General features: G+C 43.0%; 1 protein-coding gene and 1 non-coding gene across 2 annotated transcripts in view; both read right to left on the reverse strand.

Moving 5' to 3' along the window:
• Positions 1–27,835, reverse strand: part of CEP295 (centrosomal protein 295) — a 46,666-nt gene that overhangs the window by 6,797 nt on the left and 12,034 nt on the right. The window contains exons 8-22 of the mRNA XM_054164520.1: positions 26,958–27,149; positions 25,819–26,040; positions 24,370–24,476; positions 22,259–22,471; positions 21,402–21,499; positions 20,219–21,296; positions 18,859–19,030; positions 18,582–18,734; positions 17,856–18,068; positions 8,896–9,002; positions 6,804–6,942; positions 3,762–3,995; positions 3,214–3,347; positions 2,189–2,351; positions 849–1,480 (exon numbers count right to left, since the gene is read on the reverse strand). Coding sequence (XP_054020495.1) covers positions 849–1,480; positions 2,189–2,351; positions 3,214–3,347; positions 3,762–3,995; positions 6,804–6,942; positions 8,896–9,002; positions 17,856–18,068; positions 18,582–18,734; positions 18,859–19,030; positions 20,219–21,296; positions 21,402–21,499; positions 22,259–22,471; positions 24,370–24,476; positions 25,819–26,040; positions 26,958–27,149 — 3,857 coding nt within the window. The remainder of the gene's footprint in view (positions 1–848; positions 1,481–2,188; positions 2,352–3,213; positions 3,348–3,761; positions 3,996–6,803; positions 6,943–8,895; positions 9,003–17,855; positions 18,069–18,581; positions 18,735–18,858; positions 19,031–20,218; positions 21,297–21,401; positions 21,500–22,258; positions 22,472–24,369; positions 24,477–25,818; positions 26,041–26,957; positions 27,150–27,835) is intronic.
• On the reverse strand, positions 7,185–7,269 carry LOC128897505 (small nucleolar RNA U2-19). Its single transcript, XR_008462425.1, has one exon. It is a non-coding gene; the product is annotated as a small nucleolar RNA U2-19 (small nucleolar RNA).

Genomic DNA, 27,835 nt, shown 5'->3' on the forward strand with positions numbered 1-27,835 from the left:
CTTCCCTGCTCTTGCTGGCCACAGCGTTCCTGATGCAGGCCAGGAGGCCATTGGCCTTCTTGGCCACCTGGGCACACTGCTGGCTCATGTTCAACTTAGTATCAACCAGTACCCCCAGGTCCCTTTCTGCCTGGCTGCTCTCCAGCCACTCCAAGCCCAGCAATAGCAACAGCTGTTACCTTGACAGAAAGAGGAGGCTCCTTCAACATGCAAAAGAAATCCTGCCCCCAGGCAGCAAATGAAACACAGAAAGCACATTTTGCCTGAGGCTTTATGGAAATGAAGCCCAATGCTAAGTGTTTCACACATCAGTGCTAAAAATAACAAACCACCCAAAGCAACTTGCCAATAAATCCATCTCTCTCCTCTACTCACCTCAAGTTTAAATGAGTTCAGTTTTTGAGCAAACTCTGATAATTATTTTTTTCAAGCTACTCCACCAAAGCTATGTCCTTAGGTGTCTTATACTTTGGCTACATTGTTCACATCCTTCAGGCTTCTAAATGGGGATGGGGCTGCTCAGCAGGGTAACACAGATGCATACACTGCCCCCACTGAGGCTGAGAAGGGGATGCAACAGAAGCGCCAGAGCTCCTCCAGCAAGCCTGGGAGCTCCAGCTCATGTCAGCTACTGCTAGTGAATTCATGCTACAATCTGAAAGAAGAGTAGGGCAGAAGTCCAGGAAGTGTGCAAGCTTTCAACTAGAACTGTAAAAATCAATGTTTGCTAAGCTTTCAGATACTAAAGGTCTGAAAGAACTTGGTGCAGCAACAGAAAAACCCCCCAACAACAAAGCAAAGAAAAAAGCCTGCACAAATTCCTGCTCTTGGAAATCTGTTTCACTCACCCAGACTGGAATGTGACATGAGCTTCTGGGCACAGAATTAGAATGTTTATGCTGGGTTTCCAGGAGAGAACCATTCTGCTCCATGGCAGCCTGTGAATGGATGTCTGAGGCTTCCAAATGGATTTCTCTGGGGATTTGCCAAGATTTCTGTACTTCTGAAAAGCTTTGGACAGGCTCCTTCACCTTTGTAGTGCACTGCAAATCCAGCTCTACAGCTTTATGTGCTTCATGTCCATGAACTGATTTTTCAGGAAGCTTCACATACTTATCAAATGCCTCCACAGGTAATTTTTCAGAGGACACTGTCTCTTTTAGTAAGTGCTGAGAGAAAGTTTCTTGCACTGGAACTGGTGTGGTATTTAGCTGATAAAATGATTTTTGCTCTTCCAGTGGATTCAGACTTTCATTTCGCAGCTCTTCCATCGAACACTGGAGATCAATATATTCCATTTTGCTGGAGAGTTCTTCATATTCTCTGGCAGAGGAAGCACAGTTCCCATTGCCCCATTTTTTAGTTCCAGGGGTTTGTTCAAAAGACCTCTGTAACACACCATCATGCTCCTGATCACTACTCTGATGGTCATCACTCAGAGTCGTCTCTAATTGCAGTGGGTGAAAAGATTCTTCGGCTCCTGTTCCAAAGAATTATCATCAAGAGTTAAAACTGGAGAGAATAGAATAGAATAGAATAGAATAGAATAGAATAGAATAGAATAGAATAGAATAGAATAGAATAGAATAGAATAGAATAGAATAGAATAGAATAGAATAGAATAGAATAGGTTGGAAAAGACCCTCAAGATCATCGAGTCCAACCTATCACCCAACACCATCTAATCAACCAAACCATGGCACCAAGTCTCTTCTTAAACACCTCCAGTGATGGTGACTCCACCACCTCCCTGGGCAGCACATTCCAATGGCCAATCTCTCTTTCTGTGAAGAACTTCTTCCTAACATCCAGCCTAAACCTCCCCTGGCACAGCTTGAGACCGTGTCCTCTTGTTCTGGTTGCCTGGGATGAGAGACCAAGCCCCACCTGGCTACAACCTCCCTTCAGGTAGTTGTAGAGAGCAATTAGGTCTCCCCTGAGCCTCCACTTCTTCAGGCTCAGCAGCCCCTTGTACAAGAAGTACAACTGCTGAGAAAATCCAAGAACTTGACCAAATTTAAGAGTTCAGTGGAGAAGACAGAGACAGCAGCAGCAGAGGTTTGACATTTCAAATTAGGGCTGACAGAAGTGTTCATTCCCACTTGTGACACAGCACAGCCACCTTAAGGGTTGGTATTTTCATGTTGGCTGCAGGTTGAAAGTCTGGATCTGACAGGACTGTACATACCTGCAGCCATGTTTTCTTTAGCAGTTTCTCCTCCTGATGCAACGTTGTTTGGCCTGGTTTTTAAAAGGCTCAAAGGCAGACTGCTTCTTTGGACCTCCAGAGTGCAACCACCCATGGCTGGAGTTGCAGGCATGTGTTGACTCCTTGTTGAAAATGTTGAAGTCTAGTGTCAAGAAAAAAAGCTTTTAACTTAACAAACAATCTGACTTAAGATTTAATTAAGACTTAAATCCTAAGAGTTAAGATTTTCACACAAATCCGAAGGACAAAAAAGTAAAGGTAATACTTGATCTTTTGGCTCACTTTTCTGCATACCACCAGTAAAACACAGACTCAAGAAGGCTGGAAAAGACCCTTCCAGTTCTGTCAAAAACTATTATTGTGTTTCTTCTGGAAAGCTGTCAGTATAGGGTTTATGCACTTAAATTCCACAGAAATCTTAAAGCATAGAATAGAATTAACCAGGTTGGAAAAGACCTTTGAGATCACCAAGGCCAACCTATCACCCAACACCATCTGATCAACTAAACCATGGCACCAAGCACCCCATCCAGTCTCTTCCTAAACACCTCCTGTGATGGTGACTCCACCACCTCCCTGGGCAGCACATTCCAATGGCCAATCTCTCTTTCTATGAAGGACTACTTCCTAACATCCAGCCTAAACCTCCCCTGGTGCAGTTTGAGACTGTAGTGAAAGAAAGTTTACAGTTGCACCCAAGAGCATACAGTGGCCATTTGGCTGGCCACCTGGTTGAAAATAATGGCTGGTTACCTGGAAGAAGAGACCAACCCCCACCTGGCTACAACCTCCCTTCAGGTAGTTGTGGATGGCAATAAGGTCTCCCCTGAGCCTCCTCCTCTCCAGGCTAAGCAACCCCAGCTCCCTCAGCCTCTCCTCACAGGGCTGTGCTCCAAACCCCTCCCCAGCTTCGTTGCCCTTCTCTGGACACCTTCCAGCAACTCCACAAAGTATTTCCTCCATCAGGCATTTTCCTCTCGTACCTTAATAAATTCTCTACTCACTTGTGCAACTCTGTACTGAGAACAGGATGATGAAGTATCAGAGTCAAGACTTGGTTCCAAAGGCTGAAACAGCTGCTGATGGAAGCTTGGCAAATGTCTCTCCATTTCAGAAAAATCAACTTCAGCTGTTAGAGCTGTAAGAAAAAGAAGAGGTTATCTAAAAATGAAACCCCTGAAAACCACCACCCCTCAAACAGCCAACAGATACAGCACACTGCTTACTGGCTACAACCTCCCTTCAGGTAGTTGTAGAGAGCAATAAGGTCTCCCCTCTCCCTCTCCTGTTCTCCAGGCTAAGCAACCCCAGCTCCCTCAGCCTCTCTTCATAGAGCTTGTGCTCCAGACCTCTCCCCAGCCTCATTGTCCTTCTCTGGACACGTTCAAGAGTAAAAGACATCAAAGAGCACATCAAAACAAGAAAGTTCTCAGAGTTAGAATCCTTACTGACATTAAAATGTCAGCTGAATACAAACCATACAGATTGACACACGACACTGAGTGAACTCCTTCCATGTGACTGCACAAAAATGCTTTAAAATGGCAAGCACCTTTGAAACCTGTATTGTTCTCTGAGCAAGTGTTCAGGTCTCCAGGATGTTTCCCCAAGATCTGCTGTATCCGACTTCTTTCATCAAGGGACATCTCTCCTTCAGACAACGGAGTTTCAGACGCTCCAGCCAAATTCTCTCGCCTCGGCTGGAAGGTAAAAGGCAGCCAGGAGGTCCAAGGGCTGCTTGCTGCTTCTCTCAAAATTCCATCTTCTATACTATCAGAAGACAATCCTGAAACAGTAAGCTGGACATTCACAATCTGGCATCTAAACCACTTGCATGAAATCCAAGAGACACCTGCTTAATATTAGTGAAGTGCTCTGGGGTTTGGTTCTTTAATTGCTTCCTTGATGGTAGGAAGAAGTTCTTCATAGAAAGAGAGATTGGCCATTGGAATGTGCTGCCCAGGGAGGTGGTGGAGTCACCAGGGAGGTAGTGGAGTCACCATCACTGGAGGTGTTTAGGAAGAGACTGGATGAGGCACTTGGTGCCATGGTTTAGTTGATTAGATGGTGTTGGGTGACAGGTTGGACTTGATGATCTCAAAGGTCTGTTCCAACCTGGTTGATTCTGTTCTATTCTATTCCTGCCAACCCTGCCACAAACCTTACCAGAAGTTTCCACCTATTTAAGTTGATGCAGTAATCATGACACCCTAGCACTTTTAGAGTATGTGGACTTAGGAAACACTGAAACCATAAAATCAGAAAGAGGATGAATGCTTTTATTTTATGCTAGCTAGCACATATTTGCCTCCTATGGCATATTACGGTGATCTTTGTGACATCAAGTTTTATTGAGGCTTAAACAGAAAGTACCTAGCACCCACACAAGAAATCTGAGAGAATCAAGGCAACCAAAATAGTATCACAGTATCAGTCAGGGTTGGAAGGGACCACAAGGATCATCTAGTTCCAACCCCCCTGCCATGGGCAGGGACACCCCACACTAGATCAGCCTGGCCACAGCCTCAGCCAGCCTGCTCTTAAACACCTCCAGGGACGGGGCCTCAACCACCTCCCTGGACAACCCATTCCAGGGCTTCACCACTCTCATGGTGAAGAACTTCCTCCTCACATCCAGCCTGAATCTCTAGTGTTTCCAGCGAGGGCACCAGCCCCTCTGTCTTTGTGCTTACAGAAGAACTGCACTAAGCTGTCAGGAAAGGTCATTACTAAACACCTGGCATACAACGAAGGTGCAGCTACTCTTGGAAAATGTATTCATGCAGCTGAGTAACCAAAACCTTTGGTGTTTTAATTCCACAACTGAAGAACAACAGTACAGAAAAGCTACAAATGATCCTAGAATTTGCTTTAGCTTTGTGTCAACGAAACACGGATTTGTCACACGAGTTATGAAGTGCATTACCCAAAATAACACTCAGCACTTTAGAGCATTAGGTTTAAGATGAGCCACTGAAATATCAGGCTGTAAAAACTGTGGTCTTCAAGAATGGATTTATAAATGTGAGGTAACTCATACACACATGCTGTGCATGAGATCAGATGTATATCAAATTAAGACAATATTAAGCCTTAAGGTAAGTGAATCCACAGGGACACTAATCACTTTCAAACTCACTTCCCATGTTCAGAGGTGATAATGTCAGGAAGGAGAACAACAATTATTTCTTTTATAAAGGAGTTGAATTCTATGAAAAGCCAACAAGATAAAGAGGCAGAATAGTATATGAATAGGTGTTGCCTGGAAAACTATTACAAGTCAATATGGCATTCAATGTTTTCAAAAATCACAGAATCATAGATCAGTAAGGTTGGAAAAGACCTCAGAGATCATCAAGTCCAACCTGTCACCCCACACCTCAGAACTAACTAAACCATGGCTTCAAGTGCCACGTCCAATCCCCTCATGAACACCTCCAGGGATGGTGACTCCACCACCTCCCTGGGCAGCACATTCCAAGGGCCAATTACTCTTTCTGGGAAGAACTTTCTCCTCACCTCCAGCCTAAACTTCCCCTGGCACAGCTTGAGACTGTGTCCTCTTGTTCTGGTGCTGGTTGCCTGAGAGAAGAGACCAACCCCCACCTGGCTGCAACCTGCCTTCAGGTAGTTGTAGAGAGCAATGAGGTCCCCCCTGAGCCTCCTCTTCTCCAGGCTAAACAACTCCAGCTCCCTCAGCCTCCCCTCATAAATTAGTAAGAATTACTATGGTGACAAGCATATAGTGGAACAATTCCCTCAACAGTAAGACAATCATCTCTCTTTAACAATCCATGAGATATATTGATTAGAAAGCAATTACACTGTCAGTGGGGGATTGGGGAGGGGGGGTTTGGGGGTTGGTTTGTTTTCAATTTTGACACTTGAAAATTCATACCCTTAATATCCTGTGCCCTATAAATCTATCTGAAAGTCATTCTCTTCCTCTTTCTTCCCTCTCTGCTCCCATGGGAGATGCTCCCTATTGGGTAACAGTGGGGGAGTACCTCAAGGCCTCTTAGGCCTGGCTAGACCTAATGCCAGGAGGAGAAGGGAAGAGGCAGACTTAGACCTGGCCAGCCTGAGACCAGCCTAGCAGCAGCACAGGGTGGGGGTGTGTCAGAAAAAGAGCCCTGGGAGTTTTGGGTATATCCTCAGGTGGGGAGATGGGAAAGGTTGGGGACCTTTGGGTGTGCTGGAAGGGACTCTGTATGCTTTGGGATTCTTTTGTCACTGTGCTTGAAGTTTCTGTAAAGCACTTGCTGCTTTTCCATTTAAACTTTCCATCATTCTCCAATCCATTTGTATGACTCACTCTTATGCTCCTCTCAGGGGCAAGAGAGGACCTGCCTGGCCTCAAACCAGGACAGATTTACATCTGCTTAACAACATTCAAAACATCCTTAGCCAGAGCATGCAAGTTAGAAGGTTAGATTTTTACAAACCAATCATGAGCACAGAATCACTGTGCACAGTGAAGTGCCACATTAGGCGAGGTCAGGAGAACAGAGGTTTGGTGAGTTAGGCCCACCCTGCTACAAAACAGAAAGAACACACAATTTTCCTTTTACAAGAACAAAATCCAAACACTTACCAGTGTCAACAAGGCTTACATCTGAAATTTCACTAGCCAAAAAGCTTCCAGTGGAAATTGTTGAAGACAAGTCACAGGGTGCTCCTCGCATGAAAGGCTCTGACCCCGAGTTCAGGGATGCTGCTTCAGAAAGTACTTCCTAGGATGAAACAACATTACCATGTATTCAGATTTAAAACACCATTCATGCTTTTAAACCACACATTTTATTCTGAGCTCAGTTCAAGTGTAGAGGCCTTCATATTTTGCACAGTCAGGCAAACACAGATTCATCACTGCTCAGTACAAAACACTCGCAGCCAATGTCAGACACCACTCCCCACCAGCACCCCCCACTCCCAACACACACACACAGAGGCACACACACAGTATCAGAAAGCTTCTCAGAACTGCACATAAATCATGACACCTGGAAGATTATTTTAACCTTCTGGTGGTCAGATTTGGCTAATTCTCATCACAGATCCACTTCCATAGAACTGTAGATCTCAGAGGAACAGAGGTGCAATCCCTGAACACCCTCAGGAATTTTACAAGCACTTGCAGCCTTTTCTACATAGGAAACTGCCTCAGAATTCTAATTATATTAAATTAAGCTGAAAACATACAAATTATCCTAAGATATTACCTTCCTTAACTACCTTAATAGGCAAGCTCTATAAAAAGTGACAAAACAGAGAATGAGGGCTCTTGTAAGGAGCACCTCTCCTATGAGGACAGAGTGAAGGAGTTGGGGTTGTTCAGTCTGGAGAAGAGAAGGCTCCAAGGTGACCTAACTGTGGCCTTCCAGTATCTGAAGGGGGCCTACAAGAAGGCTGGGGAGGGACTTCTCAGGATCTCAGGTAGTGATAGGAGTAGGGGCAAAGGAATGAAGCTGGAGGTGGGGAGATTCAGGCTGGAGGTGAGGAAGAAGTTCCTCACCATGAGGGTGGTGAAGCCCTGGAATGGGTTGTCCAGGGAGGTGGTTGAGGCCCCATCCCTGGAGGTGTTTAAGCCCAGGCTGGCTGAGGCTCTGGCCAGCCTGATCTAGTGTGAGGTGTCCCTGCCCAGGGCAGGGGCGTTGGAACTAGATGATCCTTGTGGTCCCTTCCAACCCTGACTGACACTATGATTCTGTGACTCCATATGTTAAAGAATTAGACATGAACATGTCTTCCTCAAACTCTGAATTCAAATGTGCATGAAGACAGACAAAAAAAATAATCTAAGAAACTCTTCCCCTACAGTTTTCCTTGTATACTACCTTACAAAAATAGATTTAGCATGCACATTACACAAAAGCACTTCTAAAGGTTATTTTGCATGCACATATGACACAGCATTTTTTAAACACTGGGTTTATCTCCTGACAAAAGAAAGCAATCTTTGGGTAAGGGAAAAGCAGGTGGTATCACTGGTGTTCATTTTGGTAGGGCTTTGAATACTCTCACTATATCCTTATATCCATTCGAATGCCACAACCCACAACAAAAACAAGGGCAGGATAACCTAGTCAGAGGACAGGGATTAAAGCATTAGACTCTACCTGAAGGTGAGGAACAAATGGAGTACTACAGGGCTCTGTCCTAAGACCTTTCCTCTTGATCATCTTTGGCAATGACCCAGAGGACATGTCATACTCCTGTCAAGTTTGCAGACAACACTAATTGTTGAGGACCATTCAATACACTAACTGGCAGGGCTGACATCTAGAAGGACTTCTTGAGGCTGCCTCTACAGGAACGGCATGAAACTCAGCATGAGCAAATGAAAAGTCCAGCACCTGGAAAGGAAGAACCTTACCCATGAGCCCAAGCTGGGGCCTCTCTGGGGTGCAGCCCAGTGAAAAAGGACCCAGGAGTCTCACAGACAGCAAGCAGAGCATAAGCCCATGGTGTGCCCTGGCAGCAAAAAGGGCAACTGCATCCTGCACGGTCTGAACAGGACACAGCTAGCAGCTCCATCACAGTAATTACTTCTCTTTACTTGGTGCTTGCTGTACTACTGTATCCAGAATCCTGCACCCAGTCTTAGCACCTCAATAGGAGGCAGAAATATTTTATCACAAAATACTGAGCAAGTTGTGTTACATGGTTATTGTGACATGACTTACTGTATCAGCAAGCCTGAATGATGGTCCAGAATAGGTTGTAACTCCCCCTCCAACTCCTGCAGCGAGAACTGGTGAATCTTGAGCCACCTGAGAATCCCCAGACTGGCCTGAACACAAAGGCAATAGGACCAAGTGAGGAAGAGAAGGCAGCTTTTCAGTTCCTAGACAGCAACTCTTTTGTGCACAGCAGATGGCAGTACTGCTCTGCTGCTGCCTCCTCACTACTGGGGCACTGATTTTGCCCACACTTGTCACTTCTCACCTACAGTGGCATACTTTCTGCTCTGTTGTACCACCAACTTAATTAGCAACCAGTGCTTCTCCTTGACCAACCTTCCTAAAATTAGCATGACTGCTCCCCACAGAGCATGCAGGAGCTAGAAATTCATGTTTCATCTCTGCAGAAGGAAACATGGCTTTGGTAGTGCTACTGTGACTATTTGTTTAATTGGGGGGGGGGAATCTTTTGTCCTCTACCATTACAATGATTACAAACAGACATTTCATATCCTCAGCATTTGTAAAGCTCTATAATTAGACAGATCTCGTGGTAGAGAGTGATTGCCCATTGGAATGGGCTGCCCGAGGAGGTGGTGGGGTCACTGTCGCTGGGGGTGTTCAGGGCGAGGCTTGACAGGATGCTTGGTTGCATGGTTTAGTGGATTAGGTGGTGTTGGATGAGAGGTTGGACACGATGATCCTGAAGGTCTCTTTGAACCTGGTTTATTCTATTCTATAGTATTTTGTGAATCCTAACACTAGCATGTACCTTATGGCCATTGGAATGTGCTGCCCAGGGTGGTGGTGGAGTCACCATCGCTGGAAGTGTTTAAAAAGAGACTGGATGAGGCACTTGGTGCCATGGTTGAGTTGATTAGATGGTGTTGGGTGATGGGCTGGACTCAGTGATCTCAAAGATCTTTTCCAACCTGGTTAATTCTATTCTATAAGCTAAAACTCAATTCCTTACTGGAAAGTGAAGTATAGTTCTGGTTTTCCTAGTATTCAAAACAGAAGAGGAGAGGTTCGTTCTGTGAGGCAACACCAGTGAAGTACCTACATGATGTGATACTTCTGTATCACAATCAAAATGAAACTCAGAGGAGGCAAAATCATAACAGAGTTTTAGGTTTTCTATTTTCCATTCTGACTCAGTAATCTTCTAAGAAAAAGTGCAAGACATGAAAGTCAGTACACCTAAAAAAATACATTTATTTCAATTAAAAGAGAAGTTAACCTAGAAACTCAACTAAGAATAGGTTATTACCTTAAATGCTAACTGACCTGAAAATGAAAGGTAAAGAAATTCTCCAATGGCTTTTTTTTTTCCCCCCTTCACTCACAATTTCTTCAGAAAGTTCTAGCAGGCTCGATGCTGCTCATTTGTGACATTTTGAACAGTAACCAAACAGAGCCACTGGCAATGGAATTTGCAAATATAAAGAATGGAAGAGTAGTAAAGAAATGCAGTAGCACTGTGACAGTAATTAGTACCTCAGCCTCCTGCAAAGCTTTGCCTGTTAACAACACTGTTCCAGTACAGATAAAATTCTAAGCCTAAGAGCACAGAACACTAGTTTCTGATCTCTTTTCTACAGGTATGTGAGAAATGCCCTCTGGTTCACAGGAAAGAGAATTTTTAAGGTCTGAGTAGAATGAAACAGCAAAAAACTCCTTGGTTGGCTGTGGCAGAAGTGGTGTGACTGAGTTATATACATGGTGGAAGTCTGCTTGTCTTCTTTGGAGCAGAACATAAGGGACAGAGGACCTTGAAAACGCACAAGGCCTTGAAGAAAATTCCTTGAATCAACATCATCTCTTGGTATTTCAATATCTTCACTGGAGAAAAAGCAGCACAAGACAAAAAGATTTCTACCCTCAAAGTAAGAGCAAGCAGCAGTGGTGAGGAATGGCTGTCAGACAGTCACAAACCATTTATTTTGTAACTTGATAAAAGCAAATGCTGCAAAAAGCCACCAAAAAAAAAAATCTCCATTATCCCAATACCTTTACCTCACAATTAGATATTTTTCTGAAAGAAATGATTTTATTATCTAAAAGATGTCAGTGACAGGTAGTAATTTAGGATGTGTGAGAGATGAGATTCAAGCCTTTAATCTTCTCCTGCACATAAATTCTACAGAGAGCTGTGCTACAAATGTTTCATTACTGTATTGTAGTATCTTGCATTGTTCTTGTGATATTAACACAAGGGATGAGCAGTAGCAATTTCATGTTATAAACCAAATAGTTTAATTAAAAATTCAACATGCTTCTCTCTCATGACTTTATTACATTAGCATCCTTTGAAAACTCTGGTTAGTCATAAAGGAAGGGGTTTGATTCCTCTGTCATCCCTCCAAAGCAAGGTTCTTGCTCCTTACAGGCTGGATGCTAGGAAGTTCTTCCCAGAAAGAGTGATTGGTGTGCTGCCCAGGGAGGTGGTGGAGTCACCATCACTGGAGGTGTTTAGAAGGAGACTGGATGGGGTGCTTGGTGCCATGGTTTAGTTGATTAGATGGTGTTGGGTGATAGGATGGACTTGATGATCTCAAAGGTCTTTTCCAAGCTGGTTAATTCTATTCTATTCTACAGATTGCTGCTATTGACGTAGGACTTCCACATTTTAAACTCCTAGGCACCACAGTATGATGAACAATTTGTATTTAAAACTGAGTGCAATATCCAGAATGCACTTTTTTCCCCCCCCAACAGAAACTGCACTGAAATAGCAGCAATTACTTCAGGGTGTAATTTGAAAGACAACAGACTGAATGACACACCACTCTGAAGACAATATAAAAACCCAGAGATTAGTCCAAAGCCAATCATGATGCAGAAAAACAAGACCAAAAGTTGTACTCCAAAGTGATTTGGCTAATTTGCTGCTGGACAAGGCAGTCTGCCACAATAATGACTTCTGGATAAACATTTTGGGATTACTAAAAAGAAATGGAAATCTTAGGTTATCTTGGATCTCACACACACAAAAAATTGTGCTTGTAATAACATCTGGATAGAGGGTAGCAATATATGAAGATAATCACACCTGGAGCACTGCTCAACAGGACCAGTGAGGATAAAGATGTGTCCAGTTCTGGGCAGTTTAAGAAGGATATTGAGATGCTTGAACATGTCCAGAGAAGGGCAATGAGGCTGGGGACAGGTCAGGAGCACAGCCCTGTGAGGAGAGGCTGAGGGAGCTGGGGTTGTTTAGCCTGGAAGAGGCTCAGGGGAGACCTTCTTGCTCTCTACAACTACCTGAAGGGAGGTTGTAGCCAGGTGGGGGTTGGTCTCTTCTCCCAGGCAACCAGCATCAGAACAAGAGGACACAGACTCAAGCTGCACCAGGGGAAGTTTAGGCTGGAGGTGAGGAGAAAGTTCTTCCCAGAAAGAGTAATTGGCCATTGGAATGTGCTGCCCAGGGAGGTGGAGTCCCCATCCCTGGAGGTGTTCAAGAGGGGATTGGATGTGGCACTTGGAGCCATGGTTCGGTTAGTTATGAGGTGTTGGGTGATAGGTTGGACTTGATGATCTCTGAGGTCTTTTCCAACCTTATTGATTCTATGATTCTATAAAGAGAGACAAGCCTAATGACACTTAATGAAGGAGAACTGTGAAAGATCTATGTATCAAGTCTAGTCATTTTCAGGCTGGCTTCCTAAGGAAGTTTATGCCATCAAACTGCCTGCTTCATCTGTAGGGTTACTCTGCAATGCCATATTAACAGCTTGCATACTATTAGCCCATTTTACCCAAACTGGATTGGGAATAATAAATGCCAACTATCCAAAGTTTCTAACTCATCTTGCCATATATTAGTGACATGCTAAGGGAGCAAACCTTATCACAGCCTGTCTGAGGCACCTACTGCAACATCACTTCAACAGTTACCTGCCAACCAGCTGATTAATTTCTTCGGTATTTGCAAGCACTCAATTACAGGCATAGGGATTCATCCTCTCCTAACCAGAAACAGTCCTTATGACCCATTTTACATTCAGACATGCCTGCTTCTTAATTTGACAGGGTTAAGGTTATTTTTCTTCTTGCAATAACTGAAGGAAAGAAACAGCTAATCATAGCAAGAAAAAATAAAATTATTGCCTTCCACCCAAGGACAACTCTCAAATCAAAGGAAACTCACCTCTGTTGATAAAGTATCCAAGCAGATTTGCCAAGTTATCTTTTTAAGAACCCATATAACTTTTGCCCTTTTATCTTGAATGCTTTATTTGGAACAAGCATCTAAGTAGGGATTAATAGGATTTGTGCACATCTAGTGGTTCTGTAATAATGCAAGCAATACAACTCCTGAGTTGTGAAGCTTTACATTATTTAATCAAAGGCAGAAACCACCAAGAGCTTCAAAGGATAAGGTCAAAGCTCACATGTACAAAGCACTCCTTTGCTCTCGCTTTTAGAGATACAATTACATCTTGAAAACACAGGAAAACTGCACACACATGCATCAAGAATAGAATAAACCAGGTTGGAAGAGACCTTCAAATTCATCACGTCCAACCTGTCATCCAACACCACCTAATCAACTAAACCATGCAACCAAGCACCCTATCAAGTCTCCTCCTAAACACCTCCAATGATGGCAACTCCACCACCACCCTGGGCAGCCCATTCCAATGGGCAATCACTCTCTCTGGGAAGAATTTCTTCCTAACATCCAGTCCGAACTTCCCCTGGCATAGCTTGGGACTGTGTCCTCTTGTTCTGGTGCTGGTTGCCTGGGAGAAGAGACCAACCCCCACCTGGCTACAACTTCCCTTCAGGTAGTTGTGGAGAGCAATAAGGTCTCCCTTGAGCATCCTCTTCTCCAGGCTAAGTAACCCCAGCTCCCTCAGCCTCTCCTCACAGGGCTGTTCTCCAAACCCCTCACTAACTTTGTTGCCCTTCTCTGGACACCTTCCAGCAACTCAACATCTTTCCTAAACTGAGGGGCCCAGAACTGGATACAGGACTCAAAGTGTGGCCTAACTAGTGCTGAGTACAGAGGCAGAGTGAATTCCCTGCTCCTGCTGGCCACACTATTCCTGATACAGGCCAGGATGCCATTGGCCCTCTTGGCTGCCTGGGCACACTGCAGGCTCATGTTCAGCCTACCATCAACCAGTATCCCCAGGTCCCTCTCTGCCTGGCTGCTCTCCAGCCACTCTGACCCCAGCCTGTAGCACTGCATGGGGTTGCTGTGGCCAATGTGCAGAACCCAGCACTTGGATGTGTTAAATCAAGTAGTATCAAGTAGAATCAAGTAGTAAAAAGAGAATTTAACAATCACCAATTAAATAATGATAAAAAACCCACCCACTATTCAAAGCTACAACCAAAAGTAACAACTTCAAATGCACCAAGAATTTCCCCTTCAGAAATTCTGTATTTAACCCAGACTACAGATGCTCTTGCTCAAGGTACTGCACTAGTTAGCAGAATGTGCTTTACAGCCTTCAAATGACAAAAATCCTGTTGACAGTTTTGGTAGCTGAACTGCTCAGGAAGACAATCCTCTTAACTACATAATAGAAGAGGAAGGCAAATCTTTCTGGTTTTTTTTTTTTTAATAAATATGGATGTTCACATGAAGTTTTCTAATCCTCTTACAAAACCCATTGTACTGTTCATGTATAATACCCCCTAGTATAAAAAAGACACGACATGAAGGTATTCCATATGAATTTGGCAATGGCTGATCTAGCAATGCTTCTACAACCTACTCAGAACAAAAATACAAGCTTTTTCCTTCAAGCATTTTAAAACAGGCAAAATTCTTCAGTGACAATTTTAAGTTGAGATTGAACACATCCAAGTGCCGGGTTCTGCACATTGGCCACAGCAACCCCATGCAGAGCTACAGGCTGGGGTCAGAGTGGCTGGAGAGCAGCCAGGGAGAAAGGGGGCAGAAAGGGTACTGGTCAATGGTAGGCTGAACGTGAGCCTGCAGTGTGGCCAGGCAGCCAGGAGGGCCAATGGCATCCTGGCCTGCATCAGGAACAGTGACCTCCCTGTTCCTGCTGGCCACATTCTCCCCCTGTATGCTGCACTGGTTAGGCCGCACCTTGAGTCCTGTGTCCAGTTCTGGGCCCCTCAGTTTAGGAAGGATGTTGACTTGCTGGAATGAGTCCAAAGAAGGGTAACAAAGTTGGGGAGGGGTTTGGAACACAAGCCCTATGAGGAGAGGCTGAGGGAGCTGAGGTTGCTTAGCCTGGAGAAGAGAAGACTCAGGGGTGACCTTATTGCTGTCTACAACTACCTGAAGGGAGGTTGTGGACAGGTGGGGGTTGGTCTCTTCTCCCAGGCAACCAGCACCAGAACAAGAGGACACAGTCTCAGGCTGCACCAGGGGAGGTTTAGGCTTCAGGTTAGGAAGAAGTTCTATACAGAGAGCCCATTGGAATGGGCTGCCCGGGACGTGGTGGAGTCACCATCATTGGAGGTGTTCAGGAGGAGACTTGATGGGGTGCTTGGTGCCATGGGTTAGTTGATTAGGTGGTGTTGGATTGGTTGATAGGTTGGACACAATGATCTTGAAGGTCTCTTCCAACCTGGTTTATTCTATTCTATGCTATTCTAAGTGGAAGAATATTTTTCAAAAAGCATATTCTAAGAACCAGAGGAAGCAGTTGAAAGGCAATGAGTTTATGGACTTACTCCTAGCAAATCCTGACTGGATTGAAAAGGAGGTCTCACAAACTAAATAAAAAGTGATCTTAAGATCTGGGACAGTGGTGAAGTTTCCAGCAAAACCAGGAGTTGCACACCACACAGCTGGATGGCTCACGAAGATGTACATATAAAGTAGCTGAAGTGCTGCAAACTTTGCAGCTGAAGTGCATTTATTTTAGATGGGTAATGAAAACTACTGGACCATGAGATGCTGTCATCTTGCAATAAGCTTCAAACTGCTTCAGTCAAGGTTTTCCAAATTTTATGTAATAGTTTTCAGCAAGTCACAGGCACAGTGTTTCTTAGCTAGAGAGATGATGAGCTGCATTTCATCTGCAGGACATTTGAAGAGGAGCCAGTGCATTGGAAGTGAAAGTACTGGAGACCTGAAGTTGACCTTACTCCACAAGAGGAGAGACAAGCAAAGTTTGTACAGGCAGAGAAAAGAAGTAGGAATTAAAACATCTACTTGTTAGTCTAATCTCTTGAAAGACTTCTTAGTGGCTCATTTTCTTTGTTAACCTTAAGACTGGTCACCTTTGACCTTTCATAAGCCAGTCCATCTACCCATAACATGCTTCATAGGCTCCAACCACCTTGTAAGGAAGTTATTTTGAGCATTTAGAAACCACTTTTTAACAAAGGCAAAATTTTAAATCAAACCAATATGGTTTAATTTATGGAATAATCAGATACAACTATCAGATAATAACTACCAGATACAAACACAGACCCTCCTCAAAGCTGTAATCTCTTAATAAAAGCTCCTCACAGATGAGCAGATGGGAAATAAAATAATCCTTATATTATTGCACTATTTCTGGCATAACTAACAGCTGATTCTTTTGAAGTTGTTTCCCCAAGCTAAGGAAAACACTCAGGTTTGGGTGGGGGGTTTTGTGGTTTGGGTTTTGTTTGTTTGTTTTCCTTCAATAATATTTTACAGCAATTTCCTCATAAAATTGTCTGGGTTGAAGAAACCTCCAAAGGCCATCTAGTCCAACCCCCCCTGCAGTCTGCAAGGGCATCCTCAACTAGATCAAGTTGCCCAGAGCCCTGTCAAGCCTGACCTTAAATATCTCCAGGGATAGGGTCCCAATCACCTCCCCAGGCAACCTGTTCCAGTGTTCCACCACCCTCATGGTAAAGAACCTGTTCCTAACATCCAATCTAAATCTGCTCTTCTCTAGTTTGAAGCCATTGCCCCTTGTCCTATCACTACAGGCCTTTGTAAACTCTCTCTCCATCCTTCTTGTAGGCCCCCTTCAGGTACTGGAAGGCTGTTACTAGGTCTCCCTGGAGCCTTCTCTTCTCCAGGCTGAAGAAACCCAGCTCCCTCAGCCTGTCTTTGCAAGAGAGGTGCTCCAACCCCTGATCATCTTTGTGGGCCTCCTTTGGACCCACTCCATCAGGTCCATATTCTTCTTGTATTGAGGGCTCCAGACCTGGACACAGTACTCCAAGTGACATTTATTCTTATACACACTGATCTTCCAGTGAACACATTAAAACACTTTTAATGTTCTTTTTAAGCATTAATTTCCTTTGTGTCAATACAAGGAATCACTGAGTACTGAATTGGACACACCACTGGTCTGCTCAAAACAGGTTCCCACCTGGTAAAGCTGCAAAGCAGAACATCCCACAGTCTTGGCAGAAGGTATGTCCCTTGGGAGGAAGACACACTTGAGGCTTTCTACAGCTGTTTGCTCCTTATGCATGTGTGGGATTCCATTGGTAAGGGGAAGGCAATCAAGTAGCATAGAATGGGTTTTTTTTGTTGTTGTGGGTTTTTTTTTTTATGGTTTTGGGGGGTGGTTCTTGGGTTTGTTTTTTTTACAGACAGTTCTGCAAGGTACAGATACAAAGCACATGGATGAGAGACTGTTGACTAGTAATAAAGCTTACTTGCTCTATCATTCTGAGACACATGCTTATTAGAAGACCCTTCTGTACACTTAAACAGTATTTAAATACACTGCATGTTCTTTAACAAATCAGGTCATACAGCACAAGTAACAGCAAGATTATCAGTGCTGAATGGCATTCAGATGATTAGAATAGAATTAACCAGGTTGGAAAAGACCTTTGAGATCATTGAGTCCAACCTATCACCCAACACCATCTCATCAACTAAACCATGGCACCAAGTGCCTCATCCAGTCTCTTAAACACCTCCAGGGATGGTGACTCCACCACCTCCCCGGGCAGCACATTCCAATGGCCAATCTCTCTTTCTGTGAACAACTTCTTCCTAATTCTTCAAACAAAGAGGATTTCCTTACCTGAATCATATGAATTTTCAGCAGTCAGCAGCAGCACCTCTTGTAATAATCTACTTGACTGATTACTCTGCTGTGGACTTCCATTACAGATTTGTTCTTGGTGGCTTGGTAAGCTGCCTTCTTCGGCAGGAGCACGACCGTAACGTTTCACACATGCAAACTCCCCAGTGGTTGTGACAGGAGAAGATTCTCTTCCAACATAATCTCTTTTATCTGAATTTAAAACATCTATAATCAGTGTAGGTGCAGGAAATGCAGTGATTTTCAGCATTGGTTAGGCCTCACCTTGAGTCCTGCATCCAGTTCTGGGGCCCTCAATTTAAGAAGGACATTGAGACTCTTGAGGGTGTCCTCACAGAGCTGTGCTCCAAACCCCTCCCCAGCTTTGTTGCCCTTCTCTGGACACCTTCCAGCAACTCAACATCTTTCCTAAACTGAGGGGCCCTGAACTGGACAGAGGACTCAAGGTGTGGCCTAAGCAGTGCTGAGTACAAGGGCAGAATGACTTCCCTGCTCCTGTTGGCCACACTATTCCTGATCCAGGCCAGGATAAGCTTTTGTCAACTATAATTCACTTTGATAACGTTGCCTTTTTCAAGATACATATATTGGCAACCATTCAATGATCCTTCTGAGAAGACTGATTTCCTCCAATCTGTATTTCTCAGGAAGAGAAGCATTTATTCCATATTTGATATCCAGATAGGTAGTTATGACATACATTACCTGCAAAAGAAATGTTGCAACTCTTTGGTGTGTCTACTTCTGGTATAACACTAAGTTCATGCTGTTCCAAATCAAGTCCTAACTTGACTTTTGTCACAGGTGGTTTGGAAGATTTCCATTTCTGTTCTCTACATAGACCTCTCTCAGATTGTTCTGTAAAACAACATTGAGTGTTGCAATAATATAACTATATCAAAGTAACTTGGGAAATGGAAGAGAACTCATTTCCCAGCTGAGATGGAGAAAACTTACAATGAAAAATACTGTACAGCCTTACCAGTCTGCTCAGCTGAACCAATGCACTGTGAAATCATTTCACTTCTGTGAAATTTACTCCTGCCACAATTGTCTTGCTGCTGGTTTCCTGAGACTTGGGAAAAGTCAGTCCTGTTAATCCAGTCAGGCTTTCGTGCCTCTGCCATTTCTTCACTTGCACTCAGACGTGTCACCTTAGAAAGTGGGGAGAGAAGAGAGAGGAAGCAGCTGCATGTCAGTTGGTATTCATACTCCTTCATCAAACCAGCATTTTGTCATGTGTGTATTCTATGCAGGACAACATTGAGCACTTTGAGAAAGTAGTTCAAGTATGCATGAATTCAAGACTTCCTTAGATTACAAAATCATTTGGACATAGAGGTATTTATTAGAGGTATATATTGGAGACCTTATTGCTGTCTACAACTACCTGAAAGGTGGTAATAGCCAGGAGGGGGTTGGTCTCTTCTCTCAAGCAACCAGCACCAGAACAAGAGGACACAGTCTCAAGCTGTGCCAGGGGAAGTTTAGGCTGGAGGTGAGGAGAAAGTTCTTCACTGAGAGAGTCATTGGCCATTGGAATGTGCTGCCCAGGGAGGTGGTGGAGTCACCATCTCTGGAGGTGTTCAAGAGGGGATTGGACGTGGCACTTCAAGCCATGGTTTGGTTAGTCATGAAGTGTTGGGTAATAGGTTGGACTTGATGATCTTTGAGGTCTCTTCCAACCTTGGTGATTCTGTGAGTCTGTATTTCCCTTAGCTCTGTAAAACTCATGTACTAAAATGATTATTTGCATTTTCAATCCCTTGTTAGCTTGGATCAGAATACTCTATTTTTAACAGGGCTTTAGAAGGATTTTTAAAGGTGCTTCTTCAGAAATTCAAATGTACATTTGGATTTTTGTTCTGTTACCCACAGAGAAGGAAAATTGCAAGTCAAAAGTGCAGCTGCCACATCAGCTTCCTAATGGGTACACATAAAAAGATAAGCTTTACAAAAATCACCTATTCAAAATGCTTAAAATATCCTTTGAGGTACTGCTGAAGTGTTTGTAATGTGTTTTGCACATATGGCTGCAGTTCTAGAGCTGAAGAAAACTACAGCTGCAGATATTTCAGACAACACAACTCTTTCAACAGGCATTATGTTCAGCCACCAAGCAGAGAAGTTCAGCCTACTTCTGCTGGAACAAAACGGTGCTCTTGGGGCTTACAGAGAAGCAGCACTGATTACAAATCACAAGTCTCAATCGAAACTTTTATGATAGTAAATCACAGAAAGCAATCAACACTCCATGGGATACTCTGCTAATTGGGAGCACTCGCTCTTAAGTTCGATCACCTACTAGATGTCTCCCCATGCAAAGCATTTAGAAGACTTACCTGCTTGTTCAGAAACTCTTTCAAAGCCTCTTGCTGTCTTTGCATCCGCTCCTTCAGTTTGTCTTGCTTCTGCAAAAGAAGTAGTTCTTGCATTTTCTGTCTAGAAAGAAGAGCTTCTCTTTTTGCATCCAGCTGCTCTTGCAACGCTTTCAAATAGTTTTGCTGAGCTTGGATGCTTTCTGCTGAGGCCAATACTCTGTCCCTTAAATTCACTATACCAGAATAATTTAACAAAGACGCATCTCTCCTTTTTGATATCAAAAATTCTTCAACACTCTGAACTTCAGATTCTTCAGAAGATAAGGTCATGGGTTCAGAAAGATTGAGGGCTTGTTCAAAGCTTGTTTTGACAGTGCTCTCTGCAGATGCCTGCTGACACAACAAAGAATCAACTGAGGCTGCTTGAACTAGATGAGGTCCTTTCGATGCTGGCATGAGGGATGTCTTAAGCGGAGGCTCTTCTCCAGCTTCTGTCTCTGTCTGATTGTTGGACATCTTCTGAGCTGACTCTTTAAAGTGCACTGTTTCCAAAGGCTCAGAAGTATCTTCTGCAGGCAAAGCCGATCTAGTGTGCTGCATGAGTGCTTCCGGTTGCGTTCTCACCGCAGCAACATCTTTTGTAACTAAGCCTGATGGTAACTGGAAGTGAGATGGTTCTCTGCTGTGATCGTTTGAGGTTTCCAACATTCCCACTTGTTCCTGGGAAGGACAGTCACGTGGCAATCCAAACTCTCCATGCTTCAGTTTTGGTGCTTCTACGAACTGCACACGCCTGCCAGGACGAGCATGCATTAGCTCTGCTTGTTTTGAAGCTGGCTCCTCCAACGTGCGCAGTGTTCCTGAAAACTGAGGCAGTGACCGGGCATACTCTTGTGCATGAACTTGTCCAGATGACTGGTGGTGTACTGGCTGCACTCCTTGCCTCTGCAGAAGTGCTTCTGAGGCAGGCTTTAAGCTAGCTGATCTTGTTTCCACAGAGCTCAGAGGTGTTGCAGATGGAGACACATATCTTTGCTTCAATTTGTTCTGATACTCCTGCAGATGCCTTCTAGCTTCTTCAATGGTTTGTTTGTGCACCCTGAAGAGAGAAAAATATGAATCTTTCCAGAGTAAAAATACACATTGAGGAATCCAAGTTGTTTTGAAAGAGGCAATGAGAACCCCATTACCTAAAGGAATTTACCTGTTTTGCTGTAGAAGGCGCTGCTGATAATCACGGATCACCTGTAAATGGCTGTCTTCTCTAGGACTCCCAGGTTCTAATCCAGCAATATTGCCAGCCTAATGGAATACAATTATTTGAAATGCCACATATACAGAGAAGTCCAAGAAAAGTATTAAAGCAACAACCTTAAGGTATATGCTTTTTCTCATAGGTTTACAAAAGCCACTCCTCTACTGCTGTTTGAAGTCAGTGAGATTTCACCCTGAGGCCATGAAGCTAAATTAGTTTCTGGAACAGATGGCCTACAGCCACAGTGTCTCTTGGCAAGTCAAGCATACACCATCAATGATGCTTTACAGCAGCTTAGCTCAAAGGTAAATGTACCCAGCAAGTAGAGAGCAATGATCCAACACAGATGCATTTTCAAGGCAATGAGATTCTCAGAAGGTTGTGCAAATGATTCCAGGATTGGCTTTTTTGGGGGTGGGGGGTTTAATAGTACTTTTCTTCTACATCCTCAATAAATTCCTATCCTTTAAGTAGCTATTTGAGATGTGGAGGGACAAAAAGATGGAGGATGTGTACAGGCATAACTATGATATGACTCTAATAAGATTTTACTACCAGGTATTGTAAACACGTTGTCCTTGGGACCATGCAAAGTCAATGCAATATTCAAGGTCCAGTGATACTGTGCAAAACACAAGCTTCTACACTGGACAAAAGGAAGCTTTTATATGTACAAACTCCTGACTCATAACCTAAGAAAGACTGATTCTCTTGATTGGTGTACTTTAAAACTGTTAATTGGCAAATGGTATCAAGGATGGCTAAAAAGCCTACACAACAGTTTTCGACACAACAGAAATCTTCACCTCATGTTCCACTTCGTTCTGCTGGTCTGTGGAAGGAACACTGTGGCTTTCTATTAGCTGACCTGGCTCCTCCTCCTCCCTCTTTTTCTTAGCTGCTTCCAAGCAGGTTTGCATTTGGATCTTCAGAAGATCAGCCTCCAGACGTGCTTTCTCCTCTTCAATTTGTTTAAGCAAGGCCAGCTGTTCCTGTTTCTGTTGCTCTATTTGCTGGTACTATCGAGAAAAATCAGGGTAAAACTCAAGAACTGAATGACAAATAATTCAGTGACCCCTCCCACCCCCCCACTCTGTCCCAACTTACAGCAGCAATTTTATTAGTTGTGACAGACACTTCTGAATTGAAAGAGGCCTTTAAAAATAGTTCCAAAGTTAACAATAATTGTTCTACCAGCTAGATAATTCTAATAGTCCCTGAATCCATTTATTCTTGCACTATTATTTGTTCTCAAACTAACAGAACACATAAAACTCAGAATCTAGCCATTCAAGGTACATTATAGTCTCCCAGAGACTGTAAAAGAAGTTCTGTTCTTAAATTGAATTCAGAAATCTACTTTGCATTTTGTAGAGCTTCTCATTTAGAGTTCACCACATCAAAATGGTAATTCAAGCTGTACAAAACTTCAGAAATAGCTTCTGTATAACCACTTTAAGAGCACTCCATAAATCCCTGAAGTGGTTTGTTTACTTTTATTCTCTTTCCATGTACCTGTCAGCTACCAATCACTTAGATCCACATGTAGCAACATCATATCTACTTTTAGAAAGGGAATGAAGCCAAGTTTCCAGGTAGTGGCAAACAACAGCCTTTAATGAGAGAGTCTGAGTGTGGATGCCAGGAAGAGCAACCCAAGACACAGCCAGACCTGAGAACACTTAAATGTGGACGTGGAAATATATACACCCTGCCAAGTACTAAGTAGGAGAAAATTAAAGTAACCACACTTTCAGAAGAGCTGCTGCCTTTTTTAACTAAAAAAGTACTGTTTAGCCACCTTGGTGTCTGAAATTTCTGAACTGTAACTCTATCATTTAAAGCTCCACTAAGGAAAAAATAAAAAGAAAGTTGGAATTCAATTCTATTTGACAAAGCATCACATAATAGCTGCTATGAAAGCATAATGAAACATACAGAATCAACCAACCAGACTGGAAGAGACCTCCAAGATCAACAAGTCCAAACAATCACTTAACCCTAACTAATAACTAAACTATGGCACCGTGACAGATCCATAGACTGAGCTGGGGTTGCTTAGCCTGGAGAAGAGGAGGCTCAGGGGAGACCTTATGCCATCTACAACTACCTGAAGGCAGATTGTAGCCAGGTGGGGGTTGGTCTTTTCTCTCCTAGGCAACCAGCACCAGAACAAGAGGACACAGTCTCAAGCTGTGCCAGGGGAGGTTTAGGCTGGATGTCAGGAAGAAACTCTTCCCAGAAAGAGTGATTGCCCATTGGAATGTGCTGCCCAGGGAGGTGGTGGAGTCACCAGCACTGGAAGTGTTTAAAGAGACTGGATGAGGCACTTGGTGCCATGGTTTAGTTGATTAGATGGTGTTAGGTGATAGGTTGGACTCAATCTCAAAGGTTTTTTCCAACCTGGTTAATTCTGTATTCCATGTTATTATTTTCTAAATAAGAGATGTAGCATTCTCATAAATACAAAAATGCCTTAAACCACACCAAACAACAATAAAACACACAACCAACTGAAATACTCAAGCCTTGCAACCTTTCCTGACCCTCTAAATACATTCCCCCAGTTTCCTATGCTATTAGACAGGGTTAGCAAAGTTTTCAGAGTTGTGTATTGTTGACTACATCCTCCCTAAAGCAAAGATACTGATCTACAAAGAGGATTCTCATTTAGTCATATGGTGGCATCCCTTGCCTGTTAGACTTTAATTGGGTATTCTGAACACCAGCTGGAGCTCAGTCATTTAAAAAAGCTAATACACAGATGCTAGGTACAGAAATGTTACAGTAACAGTTTATTTGAAGTGTTACAAGCATGTCAAAAGGGTCTACAGCTGCTGTATAACCTGAAGCATGTTAAAGTCTTCTGTAAATCGCTTTTGCACCATAACTGAGATACAAGTACACACACACTTACCCATTTTTGTCTCTCCTTTTCCATTCTAATTTTAGCAGCTTGTTCTTGAGGATGGATTAGAATTGAATTTTCAGCTGCAACTGTATTTTCCAAGACTTTCACAGACTCTAAAACACACACATCATTTAACTGTAACTGCAGTCAGAAAGTGGCGTGGATCTTCTTCACACCTTGCTTCACAGCTCCCCAACTCTCTAAACAGGATGTATAAGCTGTTCTTGAAAAGATTACCATCTTCATCCCAATGAACTGGGAAAATCTCATCCCACTACTCTGCCTGTCCCAATGAACTGGGAAAATCTCCTCCCACTACTCTGCCTGTCCCAATGAACTGGGAAAATCTTTTCTTTTTGTTGTTGTTGCTTTGTTGTGGTTTTTTATCATTATTTAAGCCCTTAATGGCCCATTATCACCCAAATCTAACAGGACATGATTGCTTCTTGGTATTAGGCTACCAAGTAATCAGGGTAGATCATCTGAGGGAATAAAGTGCCACATGTTGACCTCTTGGAGGAAAAAAGGTCTGAAAATGGCACACTCTGGCCCAATGATCTAACATTTGGCTACTGCAGAAAAAAGCAAGTTTTAATCCTGTATTACCAGTTTGAAATAGCAGCACATTTTCTCTAGAAGCATGTTTTGCTATCCTCTCCAATCCCCAGGAATTATGCTGGTGTATCCATGTACATGATTGAACTAAATCACTTAACCTCTTCAAAACAAAACAACAAGAAACCCCCAGCAACAAACAAGCCTCCTACAAAAATAAAAAGAAGCAAACAAAAAAACCCCAAACCCATCACAACTTGATCATGTTACTACTTCAGAGATTCCACTTAGCATACACACCAACTTCAGCACTAGCATAACCAAAAGAGCACAAAGGATAGGAATGGGAAGCAATCCCAAAATCTGGCTACAAGTCAAAACTGAATGCCTAACTGCTATGAATTCCAGTTTTACAAAAGGTTTTCTAGAATGGTGCCAAGAAGCAGAAAAAAAAACCCAACCCCATGAATCCAGACACATCAGCTCATGCTTGTCTGGTGCATCTCCAGCTGTGACTCTCAAGCATCTGGCTTTTCCAGTTCAACAGGCATAGAGCTTCAATGCCAAAGTTTGCACTGAGAATTCTACTCCTGGAGGCAAACACCTGTTAAAGCACAGCAACACCAACTCTGACAACCATTTGGGGAAGATTTAAAAGATATAAAGGTATTCTGAACACCTTTTCTCCACAGGATCTTAATGGGCAAGTTGGAAACAGAAGCAAAGATGTCTCCTGTATGTGATCCACAATGCACTGTGGGCAAAGAGAGGAGAACTGTCCTTTCTGGCAACAAGACAAAACAGCACCACTGAAAATTGATTAAGCAGTTTTGTTACAGTCCACCATTCACAAGCCTTTTTCTCCCACACAGAAGATTGACACACCTATGCATCACGTACCTTTGGCTTCACATACTGTATTTTTCAGGGGCTCATCATTAGGTTCTAAACCAGACAGTGGTCCTTCACTAGCAATTGTGCCTGACTCAATTGTCTCAACTTCACTTTGACTCTCCTTCACACTTTTTGATGCCCACTCTTCTTTCTGGCTTCTAATCTTGTTCAGCAATTTCCTTAAGGCAAGTTTTGACTGAGGTTGGTGAGACTTTGCTTCTTTGTGACCTATAAAGAGCACATGCATTAGATATTATTAGATATTCATTAGCTTTGGCTAATGAACACCTTTGCATCAAAAAAATCTACTTTTTTTTAAATTGCTTACACAGTTGGACAAATTTATCTTACCAAGTCTTAAAAGCTTAACAATACCTTTTCTTACCTGCAAGAGAAGCAGCAATTTATCTTTGTATGCTATAAAAGGAGGGTTAAGCTAGTTGTAGTGTTTGACAGTCAGACTACTTAGGCTGTACTGTTGCAGATATAAGTGGGACTATCCCCACAATTGCCTGAATGCTCCTGCCCTCCTTTGCATTAATAGTAGCAACACAATGCACCACAAACCAGAAAACTGATGTGGCAGAAATGCTTGGGCAAGCAGTAAAGCTCACTAACACACTCTTGTTCACATCATGTTATCCTGTACACGCCACATGCAAAGAGTACACGCACACACACCCCTCCTGCAGACTACTCACAATATGGAGCAACTCAATCCCAAACCTGAACAGAAAGGACATACAGCAAGTAGATTTTGATATAAAGTCAAGTTTCAGCATGGAAAAAAACGTATTTAAGTTCACATACCAGCATTACCCCATAATCTACAAAGATTGTATAAGAGTAAGTGTTGCTACTAACAGGGTAGTTCTTACAACAATTAAAAGTTATTCTTGGCATACTAATGAACTGAAGCACATTAGAAAAAGGAGTCACATTTTATAATTCAGCAGCATCAGAGATTATCCATGATAGACACCATAAACCACTTGCTACTGATATACAGACTTTAAGAAATGGTAGCAGCTAAAACATTTTAGTTAATACTAGTTTTATCTATTATATGATCTGATATAGTAGTTTAAAAACTTTTACTATAAACCCTAAAAGCTTTGATTAAATGTAAAGTTTAAAAGCTTTACTTTCTGCTTCACTGGGGACCTCCTCTTCAACAATCTGCCCCAATTCTTGTTGAGTATCACAAGCAGATTCTGGCTGAGTGTCACAAGCAGATTCTTGCTCCAAAGAGAGATCAAGATCCTTATCTTGACACCTGTCAGAAGGGGCTGGCCAAGGTTGTGGCTCAAACTGCAAAATCAGGTCTCCTTTCATTTCTGATGAAAAGTACACAAGCACATAAAATGATCAATTGAATAAAAAGCAAACAACATTGCAAGACTATATTGACTACAGAAATCCCCAAGCAGTTCAAATATCAATAGCTTGTTTCACCATAGTTTTAATCAACTTCTCCAAAATAATTTGTTTAGCACATCAGCCCTCTGTTAATTCAGAAATTCTACAGGGTTTCCCACTAGAACAGGCTTTGTTTTTCCAAATAGAACTTTGTCTGATAAACAGCACATCTTTACACCAAACACAGCACATACTAACAATTACACACAGGTGAGCCCAGTAACTTAACTGGGGAAAAGATGCATCTTGACCTGGCTGCTCACAAGGTGTGATGTATGCACTTGACCTCCCCTAACCAAACAAGCAGCAGCTTGGTACAGGCTCCAAGGGAGGTAATGTCCTGAGCTGCAGCCAGGCCAACAACTTCACCAAGAAACCCAAAGGAGCAGAGAACAGTGAGCATCAATGTACATGAGTTCGGAGCAAAGGTAAGTTGGGGTACCAGGAGTCTCACACACACTTATTCTGCTGTGTGTGATTTGTGTGACTATAAACCAACCACTTTATCCAGATGTATATCCCACTAACAGGCCTTCATCCTGATCAGGCAGAACAGTGAACAGGATGAGACCATTTATGCTTCTTGTGCCCAATTTGAGTGCTG

Source organism: Dryobates pubescens, chromosome 10 (assembly GCF_014839835.1).
Source record: "Dryobates pubescens isolate bDryPub1 chromosome 10, bDryPub1.pri, whole genome shotgun sequence".
NCBI classification, from domain to species: Eukaryota; Metazoa; Chordata; class Aves; order Piciformes; family Picidae; genus Dryobates; species Dryobates pubescens.